At 39.9% G+C, this 23,582-nt stretch overlaps 1 protein-coding gene across 2 annotated transcripts in view; it reads left to right on the top strand.

The window, feature by feature from the left end:
- Window positions 1-23,582, top strand: part of LOC121278681 (protein argonaute-2) — a 74,852-nt gene that overhangs the window by 5,750 nt on the left and 45,520 nt on the right. The window contains exons 1-3 of one of the 2 annotated variants that reach the window (XM_041189019.1): window positions 12,346-12,435; window positions 15,939-16,128; window positions 18,701-18,821. In XM_041189019.1, coding sequence (XP_041044953.1) covers window positions 12,393-12,435; window positions 15,939-16,128; window positions 18,701-18,821 — 354 coding nt within the window. In that variant the 5' untranslated portion in view covers window positions 12,346-12,392. Of the gene's footprint in view, window positions 1-12,345; window positions 12,436-15,938; window positions 16,129-18,700; window positions 18,822-23,582 lie in introns of those variants that run through there. The other variant, XM_041189020.1, reaches the window with a different exon arrangement.

The following is a 23,582-nucleotide window of genomic DNA, read 5'->3' on the forward strand; positions in this document are numbered from 1 at the left end:
CCAAAGACACTTGGGGTCAATGTACATATATCATTAAACTGTCATGAACATAAAATCAAAAAGGCTAATGGAATGCTGGCTTTTATATCTAGAGGATTAGAATACAAAAGGTTGCAAATACTGTCTCAGTCATGCAAAGGCTTGGTTAGACCACACCTGGAGAACTGTAAGCAGTTCTCGGCTCCACACTTTAGGAAGGATGTATTGACCTTGGAGGGATTGCAGTGTAAATTTATCAGAATGATGCTTGAGTGCCAAAGCTTAAATTATGTGGAGAGATTACACAAACTAGGGTAGTATTCTTTGGAATTTAGAAAATTATGGGACAATTTGATCAAAGTTTTTAAAGATATAAAGGGGAACAAAGGTAAAGTATTTCTGCTTTTTGAAGAGTCACAGTGGGGCCACTCTGCAAGCGTCACCCACACCTTCCTGTCGCTTGCCATTTCAACACACCATCCTACCGACATGTCTATCCTCGGCCTGCTGCAGTGTTTCAGTGAAGCCCAGCGTAAGCTGGAGGAGCAGCACCTCGTCTTTTGATTAGGCATCTTACATCCTTCGGACTTAACGTCGAGTTCAACAATTTCAGACCATAAACTCTGTCCTCCCTCTTGACCCTTTTTTAAATCCAATTTTTATTTATTTCTTTAACTTTTATTTTATTTTTTTATTTATTGTTCATTTTTAAATCATTTTTCCTCAAACCCCCCCAGAGCCATCTGTCACTTGTTTTTGTTTTACTTTCAGAGAGTGCTGTCCCTTGTTCTGCCATTTTACCTTTATGCCACTACTAGCACCACCTTCAGTCTTTAACGTTACCATTAACACTGCTTTTGTCTTGTGTCCATGACACCTTTGTCACTCTCTCCTTTGCCCCCACCTATTGCTGGCTCTGTATCCAGCTCCATCTGCTCCATCCACCTAAACAGTGTAAATTTCATCATATTTTTACTTTTCTTTAGTTCTGAAGAAGTCATGCAGACTCGAAACGTTAACTCTGTTTCTCTCTCCACAGAAGCTGTCAGACCGGCTGAGTTTTTCCAACATTTTCTGTTTTCATTCCATAATTTAAACATTATAGCCAGACCTTTCAGGAGTTAATTATGAAATGCTTCTACACTCAAAAGATTGAATTTTGGAACTCTCTTTCACAACTGGCAATTGATGGGGTGCCAATTGCTAAATTTAAATCTGAGATTGATGGATTTTGTTAACCAAAGGTATTTAGGGATATGGGGCAAAGGGAGGCATATGGAGTTGGGTAGCAGATCAGCTATGATCTCATTGAATGGTGGACCAAGCCCAAGGAACTAAATGGCCTACCCCAATTCTTATGCTCCTACCCTGTCCTGTCCTTAATAATTTTAGTCACTCGCCCTGTAATCTGCTGTTCCGATGAAAGATGCCCCAAGTTTGCACTCTTTTTAAATATAATTGTATTTCATGATTACTAGGCAGCATCCTACTGAACCAGTGTTGTACTCTCTTTAAAGTCTCTGACCTTTCGATATAGCCTGGTCTCCAGAATTGCACACAGTATTCTAACTGGGGTTTATTTGCACCGCTCCTTGGCTTTTATATTCAAAACCCCTTCCCTCTGTTCTTTCATCCTCCCCAGCAAATCCACTTCTATTCAGGGTATAATTCTTTTTTTTTTCACAAATGTGTCATCTTGCAATTACGCATGTTGAATTCCATCTGCCACATTTTTACCCCATTTATCAATATCTCATTATCCACTTGCAGCTCTCCTTGCAACAGATGAACTATACCTACTGTTGTGGTATCATCTGTAGTTTTTGATACCACTCCCTGTAGGCATATAGCCAGCCATTCATATATACTGTGAATAGTAGTAATCTCAGAACTAAACCTTGTTGGACATCACTACCCACTTTTAAGCATACTGAAGAGAAGGTTGAACTTCTCCCCTTTTCCTCTTTCCTAACCAATTTATAATCTACATTTCTACTAGTTTAATTCCATATGTTTAATCTTGACCTGTTTAGAACATTGTCAAAGGTCTTACTAAAATTACCTTTCGTTGCAGATCCCCACCCACCATGCCTGTTACCACCTCAAAAAAAATTGAGGTTTGTTAACCAGATTGTCCCTTTTGAAATCCTGGCAAGTTCTAATAATTTACATATAAATATGTCGTCATTTCATCCTTTAAATGAAAACTCTAAAATTTCATCCAGACAATGTAATAAATAAACTGACCTGTAATTACTCCGATTTTTTTGCTTCACCTTTTGGAAGTTGGTACCAACTTGACCAATCTCCAGTCCTCTGGCATGTATCTGCATTCAAAAGAGTCCTGAAATATCATTTCCAGTGCTCAGGATTGCAGGATGTATTCCATTGACCTGAGATTCAATCTTTCATTTGGCCTGACTAAATTAGTTAAGATTTTCCTTTCAGTTAATCCACCTTGCTCTCAAGCAGTTCAGTATTCACCTCCTCTTAGCTATCCCTCTCTTTAGTAAAGACTGATGTGAAGTACTTTTTAAATATTTATGCCATATTTTGACCGTCCATAAATGGATGATCATCTTAGTGGATTGATCTTTTAGCAATTCTTTTTTAATATAAATACTTTACCTGTGTGGATGAAAGCGAGGTCTGCAAGGTGGATGAGCAGACTGGCCATGGTACAGGAAACCATTCAGCAGAGGGAAACTGAAAGGAATGGAGTGGTACTTGGGGACAGTATAATGAGGGGGATTGACACTGTTCTCTGCAGCAAAGAGCGAGTCCAGAAGGCTGTGTTACCTGCCCGGTGCTGGGGTTCTGGATATCTACTCAGGGCTGGAGGGGAGCTTGCAGTGGGAGGGGGAGGATCCAGTAGTTGTGGTCCAAGTAAGTACCAATGACATAGGCAGAACAAGGAAAGAAGTTCTGCATAACCAGTACGTGGAGTTAGGCACCAGATTAAGAAGCAGACCTTAAAGGTGGTAATCTCTTGATTATTCCCTGAGCCACGTGCAAATTGGCATAGGACAAATAAGATTAGATGAATGCCTGGCTCAGAGACTGGTGTGGGAGAAGTGGGTTCCAGTTTGTGGGGCACTGGCACCAGTACTGGGTAAGATGGGGGCCGTACTGTTAGGACAGTCTTCACCTGAACCATGCTGGGACTAGTGTTCTTGCAAACTGCATAATTAGGAAAGTAGAGAGGGTTTTAAACTAAATAGTGGAGGGCAAGGGACCAAATGTGGGAAGAACTGATATATCAAAGAGTAGATCGAGGTAAGAAAAGAAGGCATTAATATGGGAAATGATAAACAGACTGTGACAGGAAGGGATGGAGGGTACAGTGAGTACAAATATTAAGAGTAAATAAACAGGTGAGGCTAGAGGTTACAAAAATAATAAAAGGATTAAAGCTTAAGGCTCTGAACCTGAATTCCTGTAGCTTTTGAAACAAAATAGATGAACTGGTAGATCGTACTTATTAGTATCTATTTGCACTAATAGCCATTACAGAGAAAAGGCATAGATTGGGACCTGAATATTGAAGAGTACATGACATTTAGGAAGGACAGGAAGCTAGGAAAGGAAGGACAGGAAGCTAGGAAAATATGGAGGGGTGGCTCTGTTAATTAATGATGGTATTAGCACAATAGGGAGGGACAATCGAAGTTCAGGAAACCAGGAAATAGAAGCGGTTTGGGTAGAGATAAGGAATAATAAAGGCAAGAAGTCACTTGTTGAAATGGTGTACAGGACCTCTAATCACACGGTAGGACAGGGGGTATAAAAGAAGAAATAGTGGGAGCTTGTCAGAAAGGTACAGCAATTATTATGGTGAATTTTAATTCACACATAGACTATAAAAATCAGATAAGCAAAGGTCACATAGATGACAAATTCATAGGATGTTTATGGGATAACTTCTTGGATTAGCATATTCTGGAGTCAACCAGGGAGCAGGCTATTTTGGGCCTAGCATCGTGCAATGAATTGGGATTAATTAATGGCCTCTTAGTGAAGGCATTATTAGGTAGTAGTGATCACATATGATTGAATTTTACATTCAGTTTGAGGGAGAGAAGAGTGGGTCCAAGTGAGTATTTTAAACTTAAAGGCAGTTATGAGCTAAAATGAACTGGCAAATTAGGTTAAGGGACTTTAAAAATTCATTCATGGGACATGGGTGTCGCTGGCTAAGTCAGCATTTATTGCTCTTCCCTAATTGCTCAGAGGGCATTTAAGAGTCAACCACATTGTTGGTGTGTGGCCCACATTGCTGTGGGCCCAGAGTCACATGTAGGCCAGACTAGGTGAGGCAGGTTTCCTTCCCGACAATGGTTTTGTGGTCATCATTAGACTTTTAATTCCAGATTTTTTATTGAATTCAAATTTTACCACTTGCCATGGTGGGATTCGAACCCTGGTCCCCAAAGCATTACCCTGGGTCCAGTGACAGTACCACTACATTCCATAGGATAGGTTAAAAGAGATGCAGTGGCAGGCATTTAAGGGGATATTTCGGAACACAAAGAATAGATACATTCCAATGAGAAAGAAAAATTCCAAGGGGAGGACCCAACATCCGTGGTTAACTAAAAAAGTTAAAGGTAGTATCAAACTCAAAGAAAAAGCATATAATTGGGCAAAGATGGATGGAAGGTCAGAAAATTGGACAGAATATAATAAAAAGCAAAGAATGACTAATAAGGAGGGAAAAATTATAGTATATGAGAAAGTAGCTAGAAATATAAAGACAGATAGTAAGAGTTTCTATAGATATTTTTAAAAAACAGTTAACAAAGTGAATGTTGGTTCAAAGGAAGTGAGTTTGGGGAATTGATAATGGGAAATAAGGAGATGGCAGATGAATTGAACCGGTATTTTGTATTGGTCTTCACTATAAAGGATACAAGTAACATCCCAGAAATAGCTGTAATTCTGGAATTGAAGGGAGGGAGGAGCTCAAAAAATTACAATCAAACAACTTGCTACTCTCCAGGTCCTGATGGATTTCATTTTAGGCTCTTGAAAGAAGTGGCTAGTGAGATGTTGACCTGTTGGTTTTAATTTTCTAAAATTCACTAGATTCAGGGAAGGTTCCATTAGATTGGAAAATAGCAAATATAACTCCTTTATTTAATAATAGCTCCTAACAGTTTTCTTTTAACAGATGTTAAGCTACCTGGCATATAATTTCCTTTGTCTCCCTCCTTTTTTGAATAAAGGAGTTATATTTGCTATTTGCTATTTTACGTTATAGCAGTGCACTTAAAAAAATTCAAGGCAATCAGGCAGACTCAATGGTTTTGAGAATGGGAAATCATTGGAGTTCTTTGAAGAAGTAGCAGGTGTTGTGGATAAAGGGGAACCAGTGGATACATTGTACTTAGATTTTCAGAAGGCATTTGATAAGGTGCCACTTTTATTTTTTCATGGGCTGTGGGCGCCACTGGCAAGGCCAGCATTTGTTGCCCATCCTTAATTGCCCTTGAACTGAATGGCTTGCCATACCATTGAAGAGGGCATTAAGAGTCAACCACATCACTCTGGGTATGGAGCCACATGTAGGTCAAACCACGTAAGGATGGCAGACTTTCTTTCCTAAAGGACATTAGTGCAATCATCAATGGCTTGTTTCATGGTCACCACGAAATAAATTATAGCAGGACATTTGGATAAGCTCAAGGTTATCAGGCAGAGTCAACATGGTTTTGTGAAAGGGAAATCATGTTTAATCAACTTATTGGAGTTCTCTGAGGAAGTAACATATGCTGTGGATAAAGGGGAAAGGCTGATGGACTGTACTTAGATTTCCAGAAGGCATTTGATGAAGTGCCACATCAAAGGTTATTGCGGAAAATAAAAGCTTGTGGTATAGATGTAACATATTGGCGTGGATAGAAGATTGACTGGCTAAACAAGCAGAGAGTAGGCATAAATGGGTCTTTTTCAGGTTGGCAAGATGTAACGAGTGTGTTCCACAGGGATCAGTGCTGGTATCTCAACTGTTTGCAATTTATATAAGTGACTTGGATGAAGGTATTGAAGGGATGGTAGCCAAATTTGCTCCATGACACAAAGATAGTTAGGAAAGTAAGTTGTGAAGGGGATGTAAGGAGGCTAATGTGGGAAAATGTGAAATTGTCCATTTTGACAGGAAGATTAAAAGAGAAACACCTTATCTAAATGGTGAGAGATTAGAGAGCTCTGAGATGCAGAGAGATTGGGTGCCCTAGTGCATGAATCACAAAAGGCTGATACGTAAGTACAGCAAGTAATTAAGAAAGCAAATAGAATGTTATCGTTTATTGTGAGGGGAATTGAACACAAAAGTAGGAAGGTTATGATTCTGTTGTATAGGGCAGTGGTAAAACCACATTTGGAGTACTATATTAGTACTGTATTAGTCACCTTATTTAAGGAAGGATGTAAATGCATTGGAAGCAGTTCATAGAAGGTTTACCAGACTTATACCTGGAAAGGTTGGACAGACTACGCTTGTAATTGCTGGAGTTTAGAAGAGTAAGAGGCAACTTGATTGAAACATAAAGGATCCTGAGTGGTTTTGACGGGGTGGATGGGGAGAAGATGTTTCCTCTTATGGGAGAACATAGAACTAGGGGTCACTGTTTAAAAATAAGGGGTCACTCATTTAAGACAAGTGACAAAAAGATTTTTGAGGGTTGAGAGACTTTGGATTTCTCTTCCTCAAAAGGTGGTTGAGGCAGAGTCTTAGAACATCTTCAAGGCAGAAGTAGATAGATTCTTGATGAGCAAGGGGGTGAAAGGTTATTGTGGGTAGGCAAGAATGTGGAGTTGAGGTTAAAATTAGATCAGCTATGAATGACAGAGCAGGCTTGAGGAGCTGAGTGCCCTACTCCTCATTCGTATGTTTGTATGATTACGGTTTTCTTTGAATTTTTGAAATATTTCTTCAATCACAGCAATCCTTAACCTGCTTATTAGCATATTTTCTTTTATCACCTTGCCCTCAATTTTCTCCCATTTTCTTTTATCACCTTGCCCTCAAATTCTTCCCATCCTCAATCTTATGGTCTTGTAATCTCTATTTATCAATGGAATCCTGTAATTACAAATGATTTGCTTTTAATGGGCACTTGAGACAACTGTAAAAACAAAAGAATTAGACCGGAATATTTTGTATTCTTTGCTATTGTGTTAACCCTGTTGAAAATGAGCTGTTTTTAAAAGGAGGAATGCACACCTGAAGCCTTGCCAGTCCAGTGATTGGGCTCCTTTAGCACCAATGTGCAACATTTAAAAATTGCATTTTAAAAGCAATGTGCATTACTATTCATCACCTTTCATCACTCCCACCAAGACCAGCACTACAGCTGCTTTGACAAACGGTGGATAACTCAAAAACCTTTCTCCAGTCGTAAACCATAATTGGAATTACAAAACCTATTGTCAGGATGAGTGTTTAAAAGTGCTGCTATGTGAAAGCACACCATTAGACTTCACTGAAATCCTTGTCATAACCTTGTGCTAACCTGGATGGTTAGATGATTGTGAGGTTTCTATCTTGAATTCTGATTGTGTATTCTGAAATAATACCACTTGAGTTTCTTTCTCTTCCCTCCAATCATGATTTCCAAACTGCTACAAACCATAAAAAGCTGTAACAGTATTTTTAAGGGTTAAATTCCTGGCTAGCTTGCTGCTAATATGGTGGTGCTAGAATTGTGCCACTTGTGACATGAGAGCTTGACCTTGAATCTCAGGTCAGGCAATTAACATAAAACAAGCAGATGCTTCTGGCCACATTGATGCCTCTTAGATGGGGAGGCTATAATGAGGTCTGGAGCCAAGTGGTCCTGGCGGAACCCAAACTGAGCGTTGGTGAGTAAGTGCCACCCGATAGCATTGTTGATGATCTCTTTCATCACTTTGCTGAGGATTGAGGGATACTGATGGGGTGGTAATTGCTGGATTAGATTTTGTGGACAGACCATAACTGGGCAATTCTCCGTGTTGGGTAGATACTGGTGGCGTTACTGTACTGGACAGCTTGGCTGGGGTGTGGCTAGTTTTGGAGCACAAATCTTCAGTACTGCAGCCAGGATGTTGTCGGTGACCACCCACAGCCTTTGCTGTATGCAGTGCCTTCAGCTATTTCTTGATAACAGATGGAGCAAATCGAATTGTCCAGTGCCTGGCACCTGAGATGCTGGGGACCTTGGGAGGAGGCTGAAATGGATCATCCACTCTGCACTTCCAGCTGAAGATGGTTGCAAATGCATCAGACTTGCCTTTTGCACTGACGCGCTGGGCTGTGCCATCATTTAGGATGGGGTCATTCGTGGAGCCTCTGCTTTCTGATTTTGGTTAATTGTCTACCACCATTCATGAATGGATGTGGTAGGATTGTCAGAGTTATTATCTAATTTGTTGATTGCTCTGTCTCTAGCATGCTACCTCCATTGTTAGAAAGTTTGTAGCCCTGTGTTGTAGCTTCACCAGGTTGGTACATCTCAGGTATACTTGGTGGTGCTTCAGGAATGCTCTCCTACACTGCTCAGGATTGGTGCCTTGGCTTGCTGCTAATGGTCAAATGAGAGGCATGCTGTAAGAGTATGGGTTATGGTAGAGCACATTTCTGCTGTTGATGATGACCCATAGTGCCTCATAGCCCCAGTTTTAAGCTGTTAGATCTTTACTGAATCTATCCACAGCATGTTGGTAGTGCCACATAACATGATGAATAGTATCCCCAGTGTGAAAACTGGACTGTCTTCACAAGGACTATACAGTGGTCACTCCTACTAATAGTGTCCATGGAAAGTTGTATCTGCCGCCGGTATATTGGTAAGGATGAGATTAGGTAGATTCCTCCCTCATGTTGGTTTTACGACTGCCGCAGGCTCAATCTGCCAGTTATGTCCTTCAGGACTTGGCTAGTTGGTGCTACTGAGCCATTCTTGGTCATTGACGTTGAAGTTCCCCACCAAGCGTTGGTGGTCTTCCTACCTTCAGTGCTTCTTCCAAGTGGTATTTAACATGAAGGAGTATTGGAGACTGATATCAGATTTTTAGATACCAAGGGAATACATGGATATGAGAACAATATGGAAAGGTGGAGTGGCAGTAGCAGATCAGCTATGATTGCATTGAATAGTGGAGCAGGCTTGAATGGCCAGATTGCCTACTCCAATTTCTTATGTTCACAGAATCTCACAGTGCAGAAGAGGCCCTTCGGCCCATCGAGTCTGCACCAACACGTGAGAAACACCTGACCTACCTACCTAACCCCATTTACCAGCACTTGGCCTTGAATGTTATGACATGCCAAGTGCTCATCCAGGTACTTTTTAAAGGATGTGAGGCAACCCATCTCCACCACCCTCCCAGGCAGCGCATTCCAAACTGTCACCACCCTCTGGGTAATAAAGTTTTCCCCCTCATCCCGCACCCCCCCACCCCACCCCCAAACCTCCTGCCCCTCAGCTTGAACTTATGTCCCCTTGTGACTGACCCTTCAACTAAGGGGAACAGCTGCTCCCTATCCACCCTGTCCATGCCCCTCATAATCTTGTACACCTCGATCAGGTCGCCCCCTCAGTCTTCTCTGCTCCAATGAAAACCACCCAAGTCTATCCAACCTCTCTTCATAACTTAAATGTTTCATCCCAGGCAACATCCTGGTGAACCTTCTCTGCACCCCCTCCAGTGAAGAACTCAATTTAAGGCTAATACAGTCTGAATAATACTTTATAAAACCTCCCCACTACCCCTACAGATTTGCACTACTGTTTTGTGCAGAAACCATGAATTCTATTTGATTTTTTAGTAACATCCACATTTTCTAAACATTGAAAACCATGGATCTATTATCACTTCAAGGCAATTTTTCTTGTTAATTCTATTCTCATAACTAAATCTATTTCTCTCATTTTCTGTCCAATATATACCATTCATTAATCAGTACTAAACTTAAATTTCCATTTCTCTCTCCAATTGCATACTGATTTAAACCCTACCTTAGAATGACCACATCAGCTGTCGCTATTGCTTCCCCACTTTAGTGCTGCTCATAAATTTAGCATATTTGCACTTGCTTCTGAATCCATGTAACTTATATGGTTAAAGAAACACCAGGTCCAAGCACTATACCCCAGCACCACTCCGTTTGATACCAGCTTCTTTTTAAAGCTAGCTCATCAAATGCCTTTTGAACATTTTTTTCCTATGGAAACAGCATTTTTGCCTGTAGGCAGACCACATCTCCTATCTTTTGAAACCTGTGTTTTTTAAACTTTCTGCGACTGAGTCAGTGTAGTCCAGTTCTAGCAATTAACTGCAGTCTTGGTAAACTACTGGAGAAAAAGGGAACTGGAAACAGCTCACAAAGGGTTAATCCACCTTTTTCAGAAATGGAATAATTTTTTTTAAATGAGCAGAAACTTCATTTCTTTTAGTATAAATTTTAATCACTCCATTTGTTAGACTTGGCCGTGTTCATTTAATTTCTATGACATTTCGTCCTGGAAGCTGCTGTAAATCAGATATCAAAGCTGTTAGTTTGTGCAACCATTTGCCCATTCACGCTGACAGGACTTCATTTTAATTTTTCCCTAACCAGCTTTTTTTCAACCATTTATTTATAGATTAACAGTTATCAAATGTATTTTGAAACGTTTTATATATAAAGCTCAGGTTATTAAAAATCATTTTGAATTTGGAAATATATAGGAAAATTATTTCAATTATTTAGTTACAGCATTTAATTGCTTGCAGTGTAAGTTTTGATTATGCTTGACACACAAATAAAGCTAAAACTACAAAACATATGAAGTGATTTCATCAGTATCTGAAAATAAGAGAGAGATTATTGCTTCGGTCAGCTATCGCTCAAAGTTGAAATACGTCTACCAAAAATGTTAAAATAATTTTTGTCTTTACGGAAGTTAATGGATCTGCAGTCTGTTTCCTGCATTCCTATTTTTACTTTGAACATATAGTTTTGAAATGTAATTGAAAAAGCATGTTCTAATAGAATCTTTTTATGCCTGACAAATGTTTTTATTGGTTTCATTTTATTATTGTTTTTCTTAATTACTTGTACCACTACTAAAATTAGAACTTGAAAACATCTTTTGCTATGGAAGAACTGTACGTATACAGTTTATTGCATGTTGATATGCCAAGTAGCAGCATGTGTTGTGTTAGCTAGGATAGTTTAATTTCCGAACCCCACGCCTACTTTCACTGGTTTCATTATGAACTACCAACTAAATAATCCATTACATTTTGTACCATGCTGCTGTAGATTTGTGGTATCAATATGAAATTGCTCGGGAACTTTAAAAGTCCTTGAGCATTTCTCAGCGTATATAGATGTTTCCCTTGCAATGTTGTGCACTGAATAATACCAATCTTAGTGTTGTATGGAAATGCTAATGAGGTGTTCCTGCCTGAAACTGTGGATTTTACAGTGCTGTTTATTTGACTCATATTGTGCTTGATCTGCATTTCTGGTAGCACTGATGTAAATGTGGCACCAATGGCATTGCAGGAGTGGTGAAGTACCTGAAGTGGTGTTTCGCTTGTCTTCTGGAGGAGGCAGTGGCAAATGTATGCCATCACTTTTTTTCTGACCGCAGGAAGGTTTGACTACTCAGTCAGTTCTTGCATTCCAGGGATGCTATTTTTGCATTTCTAGCCCATTTGAATCCACCCACCCAAAGCCATCATTGCGTATTTGTGGTCAAATATAAATGTTATAGTTTTCACCTTTTTAAAGTACTGTACTTTGTGCACAAAAGATTGAACTTCAACAGTTGTTTTTCTATTGTTATCTGCTGCCTTGAAATGTGTCTTGCAGGTTAAATGGGGTGGATCCCACTCCACTAATAAAACATCACATGATAGAACCATTTCTGTAATGCTAGTTTATGCTGTTGATTTACTTCAGTTATTTCCATCTCATTGTGGAGAGTTGGTGAGCAGAGGCCAACTACTTCCTTAAACGGATGTGTAGGGAGTGAATATTCAAGATTTCCCTTTTGTACCCCTCTGTGAATATCCCAAGAGAAGGGGCATGGGAATAGTCTGCCTTTTGATATATAGATGGATGAAAGAATACAGGATTGTGCAAAGCTTGGTGAGATTGAGGAAGGGAACATAAAAATAGGTTAATGGCCCAGGGTCTTGTACGTGGTGGTGCAAACAGCCCCATGATAAGTTTACACCAGCTTGGTTCCTTAGCTTGCTTGATTAGACTCGCTAGTTTGTTTATCATTGTATATAAGGCAAGGTTTTGCTCGGAGGAGCATGCCTTTTAAGTTAGATAAGGACTAGTGAAGAGTTGTTGTTGAAGTAGATAGTCACTATTACATGGAGAGCACTCACTGCATGATGCATATTTTTATTCTGGTGTGTTTTTGTTCTTTATGCTGTGCTGCTTTCATATGTGTGCATCATCTTTAACAGTTGGTAAGTATTATTTTTGACAAAAAAACACATTCATTTATTATAATAGCCAGGAATAATGGTAAGTTTGAAATTCTTTTATGTAAACAAATTCTAGACATTTATAAAACCAGGTTTTATGTATAGTGCAATGATTAGTATTACTTTTTCATATTATATTCACTTTACCTGCAGAAAAGCCACAGCAACATAGTCAGATTACAGATTTTATTCTCCTGATTCCTTGTGTTCAAGGAGACCGTTTGGAGCTGAGTTAAAGATAAATATTGCTGTTCCTTCTTGGGCACTCTCAGGATCAAGGATGACTTGCTTCCACTCTGATTCAATAAATTCTGAGATGGTTTATAAGTCCAGTGAGCGACCTTCAGACTCTGTCACGTGTCAGGCAGATGTTGCTTGAAGGGTTGGACAGATGATGTGTTTAGAGATTTGTACACTTTCTCCAACACCTTCACTTTGCCTCTGTATGCTCCAGGTGAAGTCTCTCAATATGTTTGGTGTCTTCCTGAATTAACTTACTCCATTTCAGTCAGTCATAAGCCAAGGACTCATGTGAGTGAGCAGGGATGTTTGATCGCTTCAGCGATGCTTTGAGTACATCTCTAAAGTGTTTCTCCTATCCTCCTGGGAGCCTTCTGCCGTGACTGAGTTCTGACTAGAACGGTTGCTTCGGGAGTCTGGTGTCAAGCATGTGGATGATGTCCTGCCCAGCAGAGGAGGTTTTGAATGATTAGTGCCTCGATCCTCAGCATGTTAGCTTGGAAGAGGGTGCTGCTACTGTTGGACTGCTTTTCTTGCCACATGATCTTCACAGCATAGTAAATTCTAGAAAAATGCAAGGAAGAGTACATGGCCTTTTCGACCTTGCAAAAGCCTTTGACTCTATCATCTGGCTAATGGAGTATCCTCCTCAAATTCGGCTGCCCTCAGAAATTTGTCACCAAGCTTCATCTACTGCATAGTGTCATGCAAGCTGTGATCCTCCCTGGTGGAACCACCACAGACCCTATCTTGGTGAAGACTGGGGTCAGACAAGGCTTTTCCATCGCACTAGTCTTTTTCTCCATCTTCCTTACTGTGGTACTACACATCAACTCCAACCAACTACTCACAGCTGTGGAGGTATCCACAGGACAGACGGGAAACTGTTCAACCTATTCTGCCTTCAATCCAAATCCAAACTCACTCTGACCTCGGTCATTAAACTTCAGTATGCAGATGATGCTTGTGTGTGTTATCACTCAGAAAATGAGCTCCAGGTCATTGTCAATGACTCCTCCCAAACATGAGAAAAAAGGCATTTCAATAAACATCTGGATGACTAAAACTCTCTTCTAACCAGCTCCTATGGCACAACACTTCCCCCCGGTTGATTAAGGTCAATGGCAAGATCCTGGAAAATATTTCCGTATCTTGGGAGCTGCCTTGTGACAAAGTCAGATGTAGACTACAAAATTCATCATCACCTCCAGTGTGCCAACTAGGGAAAAGAGTATTTGAGGACCAGGATCTAAAACCCAAGACTAAGGTCTTGGTTTACTGGGCAGCAGTGATCCCAGTGCTGCTATATGCTTTGGAGACACCAAAAGGCACTGTAGGAGTCGCATCAGGGTGTGCTTTTGCAAGATCCTCCAAATCTGGTGGTGAGGAATATTTTTTATAGATCTGGTGATGGTGGCGGAAATAATTGAAGGTGATGAGTTAGAATTGCACAAGAAGTGTGTCAGGCATGCTACTGGCATGAAGATATTACAATTTTTAAAAGTTATACCTTGAAGTAAAATTAGACAAGGCTGCAAAAAGATGCCTATTTGAGGATCGCCGTATTTCTTCTGTGGATTGAAACAATCGTTATCTCCAGAGGACCAGGGACCTGTCCAGGCTGTTGTCTGACATTCTTCAGAAAAGGCATTCAAAAGGGTAATTTAAATTGAATGAGGTGATTCAATTATAAAACCGTTACTGTCTCAAAAACTCTGTGAGAGACTACAACACATGGTGTATATCAGTCCAACATATCTGTTTGGAAGAAGGACTTTGGACCTGTAACTAGTCATATTATTAAGACAGCCATGTTCGCTACCTGTTCTGAACAGCTTTTGCTGTTATTTTTAAAAGACAAGAAACATGATGAGAGGTGCATCTAAAAAGCCATCGAACCAGCTGCAAGCCAACTATGCAGTCAAGGTAAAACAGCTTTGCCTTGAAAGTGTTCAATCTTCAAGTTCACCTGAGAGCTGACTGCCCTGGCAATTAAACCACAGGAAGCCTCACAGCTTTCTGAGAATCCTCTGCTTTACAAGACCTCCATTCCAGCCAAAACATTAATTCATCTAAGAAACTACAGGCCTGTTAGGAAAGAGACTTAAATAACTACATATTGTTTTTCCTTCATCTATATCTAATTTTTGTGCATGTGATATTGTGTGACAGACATAATGTTTTAAATCTCAGGGGTAAGTTTGTGGTGGTACATCTTTATTTTTAAATTCATAAAAAGCTTGCCGCTAGAATCATTTAAATTGGGACAAGCTACTCAAAGGATAAGGAAACACACTAACTTCACACATTGAAACACTTTGATAATGGGCAACAATGAAACACACACGTTGTCAGTGGCTAACGTAATTGTATCAGTACGTTAATGCTAGTGATAGACCTGGTTTGATTGCTAATAATTCAAATTTAAAATGTGATCATAATTTGGTTTACTAGATGTTTGCATACTCCCAAAACTCCTGGGGGTTTATGCATACAAATCCTTGAAGATAGCAGAATAACAGGTTGATAAAGTTGTTGGAGCATATGGGATCTGTGGTTTTATAAATGGAAGCAAGGAATACTAAACTTTTATAAAACACTTGTTAGACCCCAGCTGGAATATTGTCCAATTGTGAACATTGTTTTATGGATGCCAAGGTCTTGGAGAGGATGCAGAGATGAATAGTAGGAATGAGAGACTAGAGCAATTGGCATTGTACTCCTTAGAACAGAGGACATCAAATGAAAACTAACATTTTAGATGTTTAAAATTATGAAGGATTTTGAGTAAATGAGGAAAAACTGTTTTCACTGGCAGGAGCTGCAGATTCTGGATAATTGACGAAAGAACCAAAGAGGAGATGAGATGTTTACATGATTTGGAGTGCACTGTCTAGAAGCAGACTCAGTAGTAAATTCAGAAGTAAATTGGACATATATTTGAAAAAGATAAACTTGCGAGGCTGTGGGAAAAGAGCAAGGAAATGGGACTAATTTAGTTAGTTCTTGCAAAGAGCTGGCACAGGGACCAGTGGGCGGAATGGGCCTCACTCTATGCTGTATGACTCTATGAAGGCACACACATTATAGGAACTGTCTAGCTTGCTCACAGTTATTGACTTGGTAAGAATCCTTCAGATTTTGAGTGTCTTTCTGTAAATGCTAGAAATATTGGAATAACTGTAGTTATGATTTTATATGCACAATCTGTTTTTAATTCTCGTGCAAATGCTTTTCTCTTCTAGATCTGCCTTCCCCAGCGCCGCCAGTGCAGACACTGTCGACTTTCAAACCACCTGTGAGACCTGATTTTGGCACTATGGGTCGACCAATCAAGCTACAGGCCAACTTCTTTGAGGTGGACATTCCAAAAATTGAAATCTACCATTATGATATAGACATAAAACCAGATAAATGCCCAAGAAGAGTAAACAGGTAGTGTGAAATAATTTTTCTTTTTGTAGTATCAAACATGTCTGAAATGGGAAATTTCTGCTGCTTAAGTTCTTGTGAATCATAAGTGTCTTAATAATTCAGGGTCTTAATGTTTAAAAAAAACTGATTAGAGGATCCCCCATAAATTTAGTCAGTGAACCAGTTGAAGTGAAAAATTATTTCATTCCTTAGTATGCCTAGGACTAGAAGAAAGGAATATGCGATCTGTAAAGTTGGTGTTGGGTGCAGGAGCTGAAGTACTGGTGGCACTGAGGTCTGGATTCAATGGAAGGAAAGGGATAATGTTGGGAGAAAGAATGGCTGGAGTAGGGGTTATTTGAGGAATAACATAAGTTTACATAGGGAGACTTGCAAAATCTTATTTCTTCTCTGGTTCTTTTGTCAATTAGCTAAAGCCTGCAGCCCCTGGTGATGAGTTGGGTGGGGTGGTGGTGGTGTTTGCAAATCAGAATGTGTTTGAGTGGGAATTATTCACATTGTGGTTAAGGCTGGGGGGGGCAAGGAAGTCTGGAACTGTACAATGGCTTCCGCGAATTGTGGCCTGGTGCTTGAATGTAATCATTTTCATTAGTCTTGTGTTGCAGTGGATAAACACTTGTAGAGGAAAGTGAAAGTAATTGCCAGTGAGATTAGATTTCGAGTACTGTTGAAAAGATATAAAGTATTATAATTACATGTTCTGGTGGCTTGTGCTGTTTTCTACCCAGTCTCTGAGCATTTTTATTGCTCCTCTGAAACAGTGAGGATGTTCGGAGTGGCTACAAAGTCATCTTATTCTCCTTTTGAGTAAATTTTTGCTGTCAGTTTTTATTCCTTTCCTTATTTTTTTTATATGGTTTAGTTTTAACTTTTGATTCTTTCAAAGTTTCTTCTTCACTGTTATAAATATATATCTTTTATTTCAGTCCTTCCCTGCCCATCCGCCTTTCATCCATGCTGTCCTTGTGTCAACACCCTTACCATACCACATTCTTTAGGCATAAATCCTTGCCATATCAAACTTGAATGATAAGTGTTAAGTGATTTGATCCTAAATATTCTCAGTTTCTTTCTTACACAGTCAGAAAGTCTGGACCTTGCATGACCCTAATTCCCAATGCATGTGCCATGTTAATCTCACGTTCAATTGTGCCAATCCAAAACCACCAAAAGGGAGGAAGTACTAAACGTCGAACAATAAATTTGATTAAATAATTCTGTTTTCTGGAAAGCTCTCCTTGAATGGAACGTGTAGCCTGTTGAAGTTCGCTGTTGCTGAGATATGATCTTTCCTCTCACTGGAAATATGCAACACCCAGCACATACAAGCATTCCTTTCCTCCCGGAATGTTTGACTTTTAAGATAATATTTGAATTGAGTCTGTGTAACCTGGTTCCTTGATCCCCACCCACCACCACCACCACCCACTCGCCCCATTTTGCTCAAAGGCTGAACTTGGTCATAACTTCATATGTGCAATGCTATGGCACATTGATCCGTTATAGTCAATGTAGAAAATAATTAACAAGAAAGGAAAAGAATACAGATACTGAACCGCTTACAATGAAAATAAACTGAATATGATTAAACTGGCAAACTCAACATGCGTGATAGACGAGAAATATTCTGAATGTGCATTGAAATTAGACTATGATCATCGCACACTTTTTAAGCTTAAATTCTTTGGTTAGAACATGGAAGTCATAATGAGTTAGTGGAAGGGGCTACAGTAGCTCATGCGAGTCCAACTTAGCCACATAGAATTGAGGATCAAAGAAGCTGCAGTGACAATACATAGCTTGAACATCAGGGTATCTTGTGATATGGCACGCTACTGGCAAGGTCCAAATTTTGGTATCAGTTTTATATTTCGCTATCGTTAGGCTCACTCCTGTGAATAGAGATGATCATGAGACATCTTCCCCATTTAAGTAATTCCATTTTTGCCCCAAATTTAAATTGTTCAAATTTAGTTTTCAAAAATAACACCTGTATTATTAGGTTCAGTATAGAACATCAGAAAAATTCTACGTTTAGGATTTTATATAATAAGCCATAAAACGCTAACCTGAAACTGGTGCAACTGCATATTTTGTTCGTAAATAATGTTAGTTTATAACTGCACAAATTGCCTAAGTATTAACATTGTTTGTGAGCTTCAAATAAATTCACCAATATTTGAAGCTTTGAGCTAAAATCTTATAGTTTGTTTCAACATTCTGAACTGATGGGAGCAAAGCTTAAATTTGGGCACCTGTGACTAAGAACCAATGGTTTGCTTGTATTAGTCACTATTTTCCAATAATAATTCATTGTGTGAAGTTGCTTTGTGATGCTTTAACAATGTAGAAAGATTCTGTATACATGATTCTAAAACATGCTACAGTTTCTTAACTGCGATTTCATTGTATTTCAAGAAAAGTATGAATTGGAAAACGTTTTGAATAAGATTAAGAATTTGTGCAATTGGAGTGATTTTAAACCAACTTAGGGCATTTCTTTTGAATGCTTGGATAAAAGATGCCTTTATTGAGTCAGCTGCAGAAGTAAAATAATCATTTTACTTTTCAGGGAAATTGTTGAACACATGGTTCAACATTTTAAAAATCAGATTTTTGGTGATCGGAAACCTGTGTTTGATGGAAGGAAGAACCTCTATACAGCAATGCCTCTTCCTATAGGGCGAGACAGGGTAAGTAAGGTTAAGTTATGATCTTAACACTGAGTGCTTACCCTTAAATTAATTGGGTGAGCCTAAATGTTTCCTTTCAATATATAAACGTGTGAAAAACGTAGAGAGCTGATTTTTCTGTCACCTCAATGTTCTAAATATTTGCAAAGTTACAACGGATTGTAGGCATTGTTATATTTTAGAAAAGAAGTTGAGCCAAGTAGTAGTAATAATTGTATTTTGTTCATCACTATTTAAAATCAAACATTTTTGGCTTCTGTAAAAATATTGTGCACATACATTTGTGTTTTCATATTTGTGGTGCACATTCTGGAATAAATCTCACATTAAAATTAAAGTTAGACCCACTTTTACCTAGGCTAGATTAAACATGTGCACCATTTTATCTGTGCTTTATGTTATCTGTTCAACCTACTGTGTGCCTGCATCTCAACAGAAAACGCACCTGCACTATGTAAAATATTCTTCCTGTCTTCAGTGCAAGGCAGCTTCACATCTGCTTATAGACAGAGCAGATGAATAATAGGAAAGGGGTGAACTTAATTGGTATCTATGTTTTGATCAGTTTTGCAAGTACCTTTTCATGCTTATTCTGTTTAAATTGCTCAAGAGAAGTTAAATGGGATGCAACTGTTTTGCATACAGACCACTGACATTTAGATATGGAGCTGCAATGACGCGGCGATAGCTTGTACTTGCAAGCAAACATCATGAGGTTCTCCACAAAGGAGAAATTGATGCTGAGTAGTGTGAACTCAAATCTGGAGCAATATTTGCAGGTGGGGAAGAGTGGTTCAAGGAGAGAGTTCCAGAGCGAAGGACCAAACTGACTGTAGGCTGTGCCGCCATTGGTAGAGGGGTAGGAGGGATTTGTGCACAAGAGTCTAAAATTAAGAGACTGAAAAGGTGCAGCTGAGAGGTAGGGCTGCAGGAGATTGCTAATATAGATTGAGATAAAACCTTTAAGGGATTTATGTTTTTTTTTAAATATTATGTTTTTTTTGTTTTTTAAATATAATGTTTTTTTTGAGGGACTAAAGAACCAGTGGAAGATGGAAAAGATATTGGGTAAGAATAAGTGGGCTTGTTAGGCTGGTGCTCAGTACATGGATATTGGAAAATCAATCCTAGAATGTACTTAGGGTTTCAATAAAAGTAGGTGCTGTTTATAGAGGTCAAAATAAGTGGCACTGGTAGTGGGTAAACCATTCCAGATGTTTAATTCTTGGAATGCTCTGTTGGGTTCAGCCGAAGCAAGCAATTTGGGAGGGGAATTCAATCATTGAAAGTTTTGCTTTTACTGTTGGGTCGGTGATGTTTTAGCTTGTCTATGATTTAATGGCAGCCAAGCATTTTGAGTATATAGTTGTGATGGAATTTAAGGTGATGGCACACCGAGCTGGTTAGTGTTGGTATACATGTATAAGGTAACTTTTTCCTTGTTTGCCACATACAATGGACAGTTATTCTCTTTGACTTACCTTTCTCTCTTTTACTACTTGCTCCAAGGCAAAAGAACAAATTTAGGCTGCGCAAGGTACATTTGTGACTTTCTCCAGGTTGCAGGTGTATTTCAAAGAAATAACAAACACAGGATTGTTGTCATGAGATTAGAATAAATTATATTGTATGCAGATTTTAAGCCATTATAATGATGAGGTTTACAATTTGTGTTTTGGGACCGTGTCTTTCACTTAAGGTAAAATGAAGGAGGTCTTGTGACCTGTTCTGAAATCTGCCTGACAGCAAGCCTGGGTGTTCGAGACTAAAGAGGCCCAGGTTGTTTTACTGGGAATAAGATGCAAGGTGTTTTACACTCTGGAGACAATGGCAGCAACTTGTGTGCTAATAGTGGATAAAGTAAAGAGTCTGTTAAGTTCCAGAAAAGAGTGTTGACAATGTCAGGCTGTAAATAGTTGTGCTTTAAACTGTCCACTTACTTCCAAGATGAAAGAGAGAGCTTGGGTCTCAGGGGATAGCTAATCATTTCTACCTGCATACAAAGTCCATGTAACTCAGATTGGCATGGCTTTGAGGGAGAAAGGTTTTCTAAGATATCCCTGAAACGTTTCACTCTAGGTTAGTCTCCCATGGCCTGAGAGAGAGAAGTTATAGGTAGCAAGGCGGTTTGATTCACTGCATAGGAATGTGTGTAGGAGCTCGGATCAGAATGACCAATCTTGGGTTAAAAAGAGGCAGGAAGATTTGCCTAGTGTTAGACAGAGGCCGAAGTCTCCAGAAAAAGTTGCACCATGATCAATTGCTCTGGAATTTAAAGTTTCCAGGCTGGGAAGGGACAAGATCAGAAGTGAACCCTTGAGAGCTGAATCCTGGGCCCAACCATCTTCAGCTGCTTCATCAATGATCTTCCTTCCATCATAAGGTCAGAAGTGGGGATGTTTGCTGATGATTGCACAATGTTCAGCACCATTCACGACTCCTCAGAAACTGAAGCAGTCCATGTCTAAATGCAGCAAGACCTGGACAACATCCAGGCTTGGGCTTACAAGTGGCAAATAACATTTGCACCACAAATGTCAGGCAATGACCATCTCCAACAAGAGAGAATCCAACCATCGCCCCTTGATGTTGAATGGCATTACCATCACTGAACCCCCCACCATCAACATCCTGGGGGTTACCAATGACCAGAAACTGAACTGGACTAGCCATTTAAATACTGTGGTTGCAAGAGTAGGTCAGAGGCTAAGAATTGTGTGACGAGTAACTCACCACCTTACTTCTCAAAGCCTGTCCACCATCTACAAGGCACAAGTCAGGAGTGTGATGGAATACTCCCCACTTGCCTGGATGAATGCAGCTTCCACAACACTGAAGAAGCTGGACACCGTCCAGGACAAGGCAGTCCACTTGTTTGGCACCACATCCACAAACATTCACTCCCTCCACCACCGACTCACAGCAGCAGCAATGTGTACCATCTACAAGATGCACTTCAGGAATTCACCAAGGCTCCTTAGACAGCACCTTCCAAACCCACGACAATTGCCATCTAGAAGGACAAGGGCAGCAGATAGATGGGAACACCACCACCTAGAAGTTCCCCCTCCAAGTCACTCACCATCCTGACTTGGAAACATATTGCCATTCCTTCACTGTCGCTGGAGGGGAGCTAGAGAAGTGGAGAGGATCACGGGCCTAGGCAGCTGAAGCCATGGTTGTCGAGGGTGGAGCAATGAAAATTGGAGATGTGCAAGAGGCCAGAACTATAGGCATGCTGCAGAGATCTCTGGAGTAGTGTAGGGCTGTATGAGGTTACTAAGATAGGGATGGGGCAAAGCCAAAGAGAGATTTGAAATGGGGGTGATTTTTTTAAGTTGAGGCATTGCTGGACCAGGAGTCAGTATAGGCCATTGAGCATGGGTGAAGGTCACTGGGACTGAATGTGGGTTAGGATGTGGGCTGCAGAACTTTGGATGAGTTCAAGTTTATGCTTGAGTGTCAGCCGTGGATCAGTTGTTAGCACTCGCGCCGTTGTGGTGCTTGAACCCACAACTGACTCAAAATTCCAGGCTGACGCTCCCAATGGAGCACTGAAGGAGTTCTGCAGCATCAGAAGTGCCATCTTTCAAATGAGATGTTAAGCAGAGGTTCTGTTTTCTCTCTCGGGTGGGCGCAAAAGATCCCATGGCATGAATTTAAAGAAAAGATGAGTTATTCCTGACATTCCAGCCAGTGTTTATCCCTCAATCAACATCACTGGGGGAAAAAAAAAACAGATGATCTGGCTACTATCATGTTGTTGTTTGTGGGACCTTCCTGTGCCCTAATTAGTTACAATGATTCTTATGTTACAACAATAAGTACATTTCAGGAGCACTTCATTTATAGTACATGTAAATTGGTTTGGGGTGTCTTAAGGTAATGAAAGGCATTATATAAGTGTAACTTATTTTACATAGGGTGTAAGGTGGGAGATTGGGTAGGAAACCTTTGGAATAGTTAGGTCTGGAGGAACCATAGGCATGATAAGGATTTCAGTGCTTGTGAATGCCCTGAGGTCATGAAAAGTGCTCTATATATGCAAATTGTTTTTTAAGAGCCTTGACTTTATTTTACATAGGGTATAAGGTGGGAGATTGGGTAGGAAACCTTTGGAATAGTTAGGTCTGGAGGAACCATAGGCATGATAAGGATTTCAGTGCTTTTGAATGCCCTGAGGTCATGAAAAGTGCTCTGTAAATGCAAATTGTTTTTTAAGAGCCTTGACTTTATAATTGGTAGAATTGTGCTGCACATGATGGCTTACTGTGCTTGTGCTGGTTCTTTGAAATAGCTATCCATTAGCTTTTAGCTATATATTCACTTCCGTTGCCTCCAGACTTAATTCAAGCACTCCTGGCTGGTCTCCCACATTATACCTTCTGTAAACTTGAGGTCACCCAAAACTCCACTGCCTGTGTCCTAATTTGCACCAAGTCCAGTTCACCTATCACCCCTGTATTTCTGACCTACATTGGTTTCTGGTCAAGCAATGTCCTGGAAAGCGATCCTTGCTTTCAAATCCCTCCATGATCCTGTCCCTCCCCAAATCTGTAATCTCCTCCAGTCTTGCAACCTTCAGCACTATCTCCACTCACCTAACTTTGGCCTCTTAAACATTCCCGAGGTTAATCGCTTCACTGTGCCTTGGCTGTGCCTTCAGCTCTGGAATTCCCTCTAACCAACTCGAAGGATTGCAAGACAAGATTTCTTGTTTTAAAACTTTCACTGTAACACAACCTAAAAGCACTAGCAACT

The sequence above is a fragment of the Carcharodon carcharias genome, chromosome 6 (assembly GCF_017639515.1).
Source record: "Carcharodon carcharias isolate sCarCar2 chromosome 6, sCarCar2.pri, whole genome shotgun sequence".
Lineage (NCBI taxonomy): Eukaryota > Metazoa > Chordata > Chondrichthyes > Lamniformes > Lamnidae > Carcharodon > Carcharodon carcharias.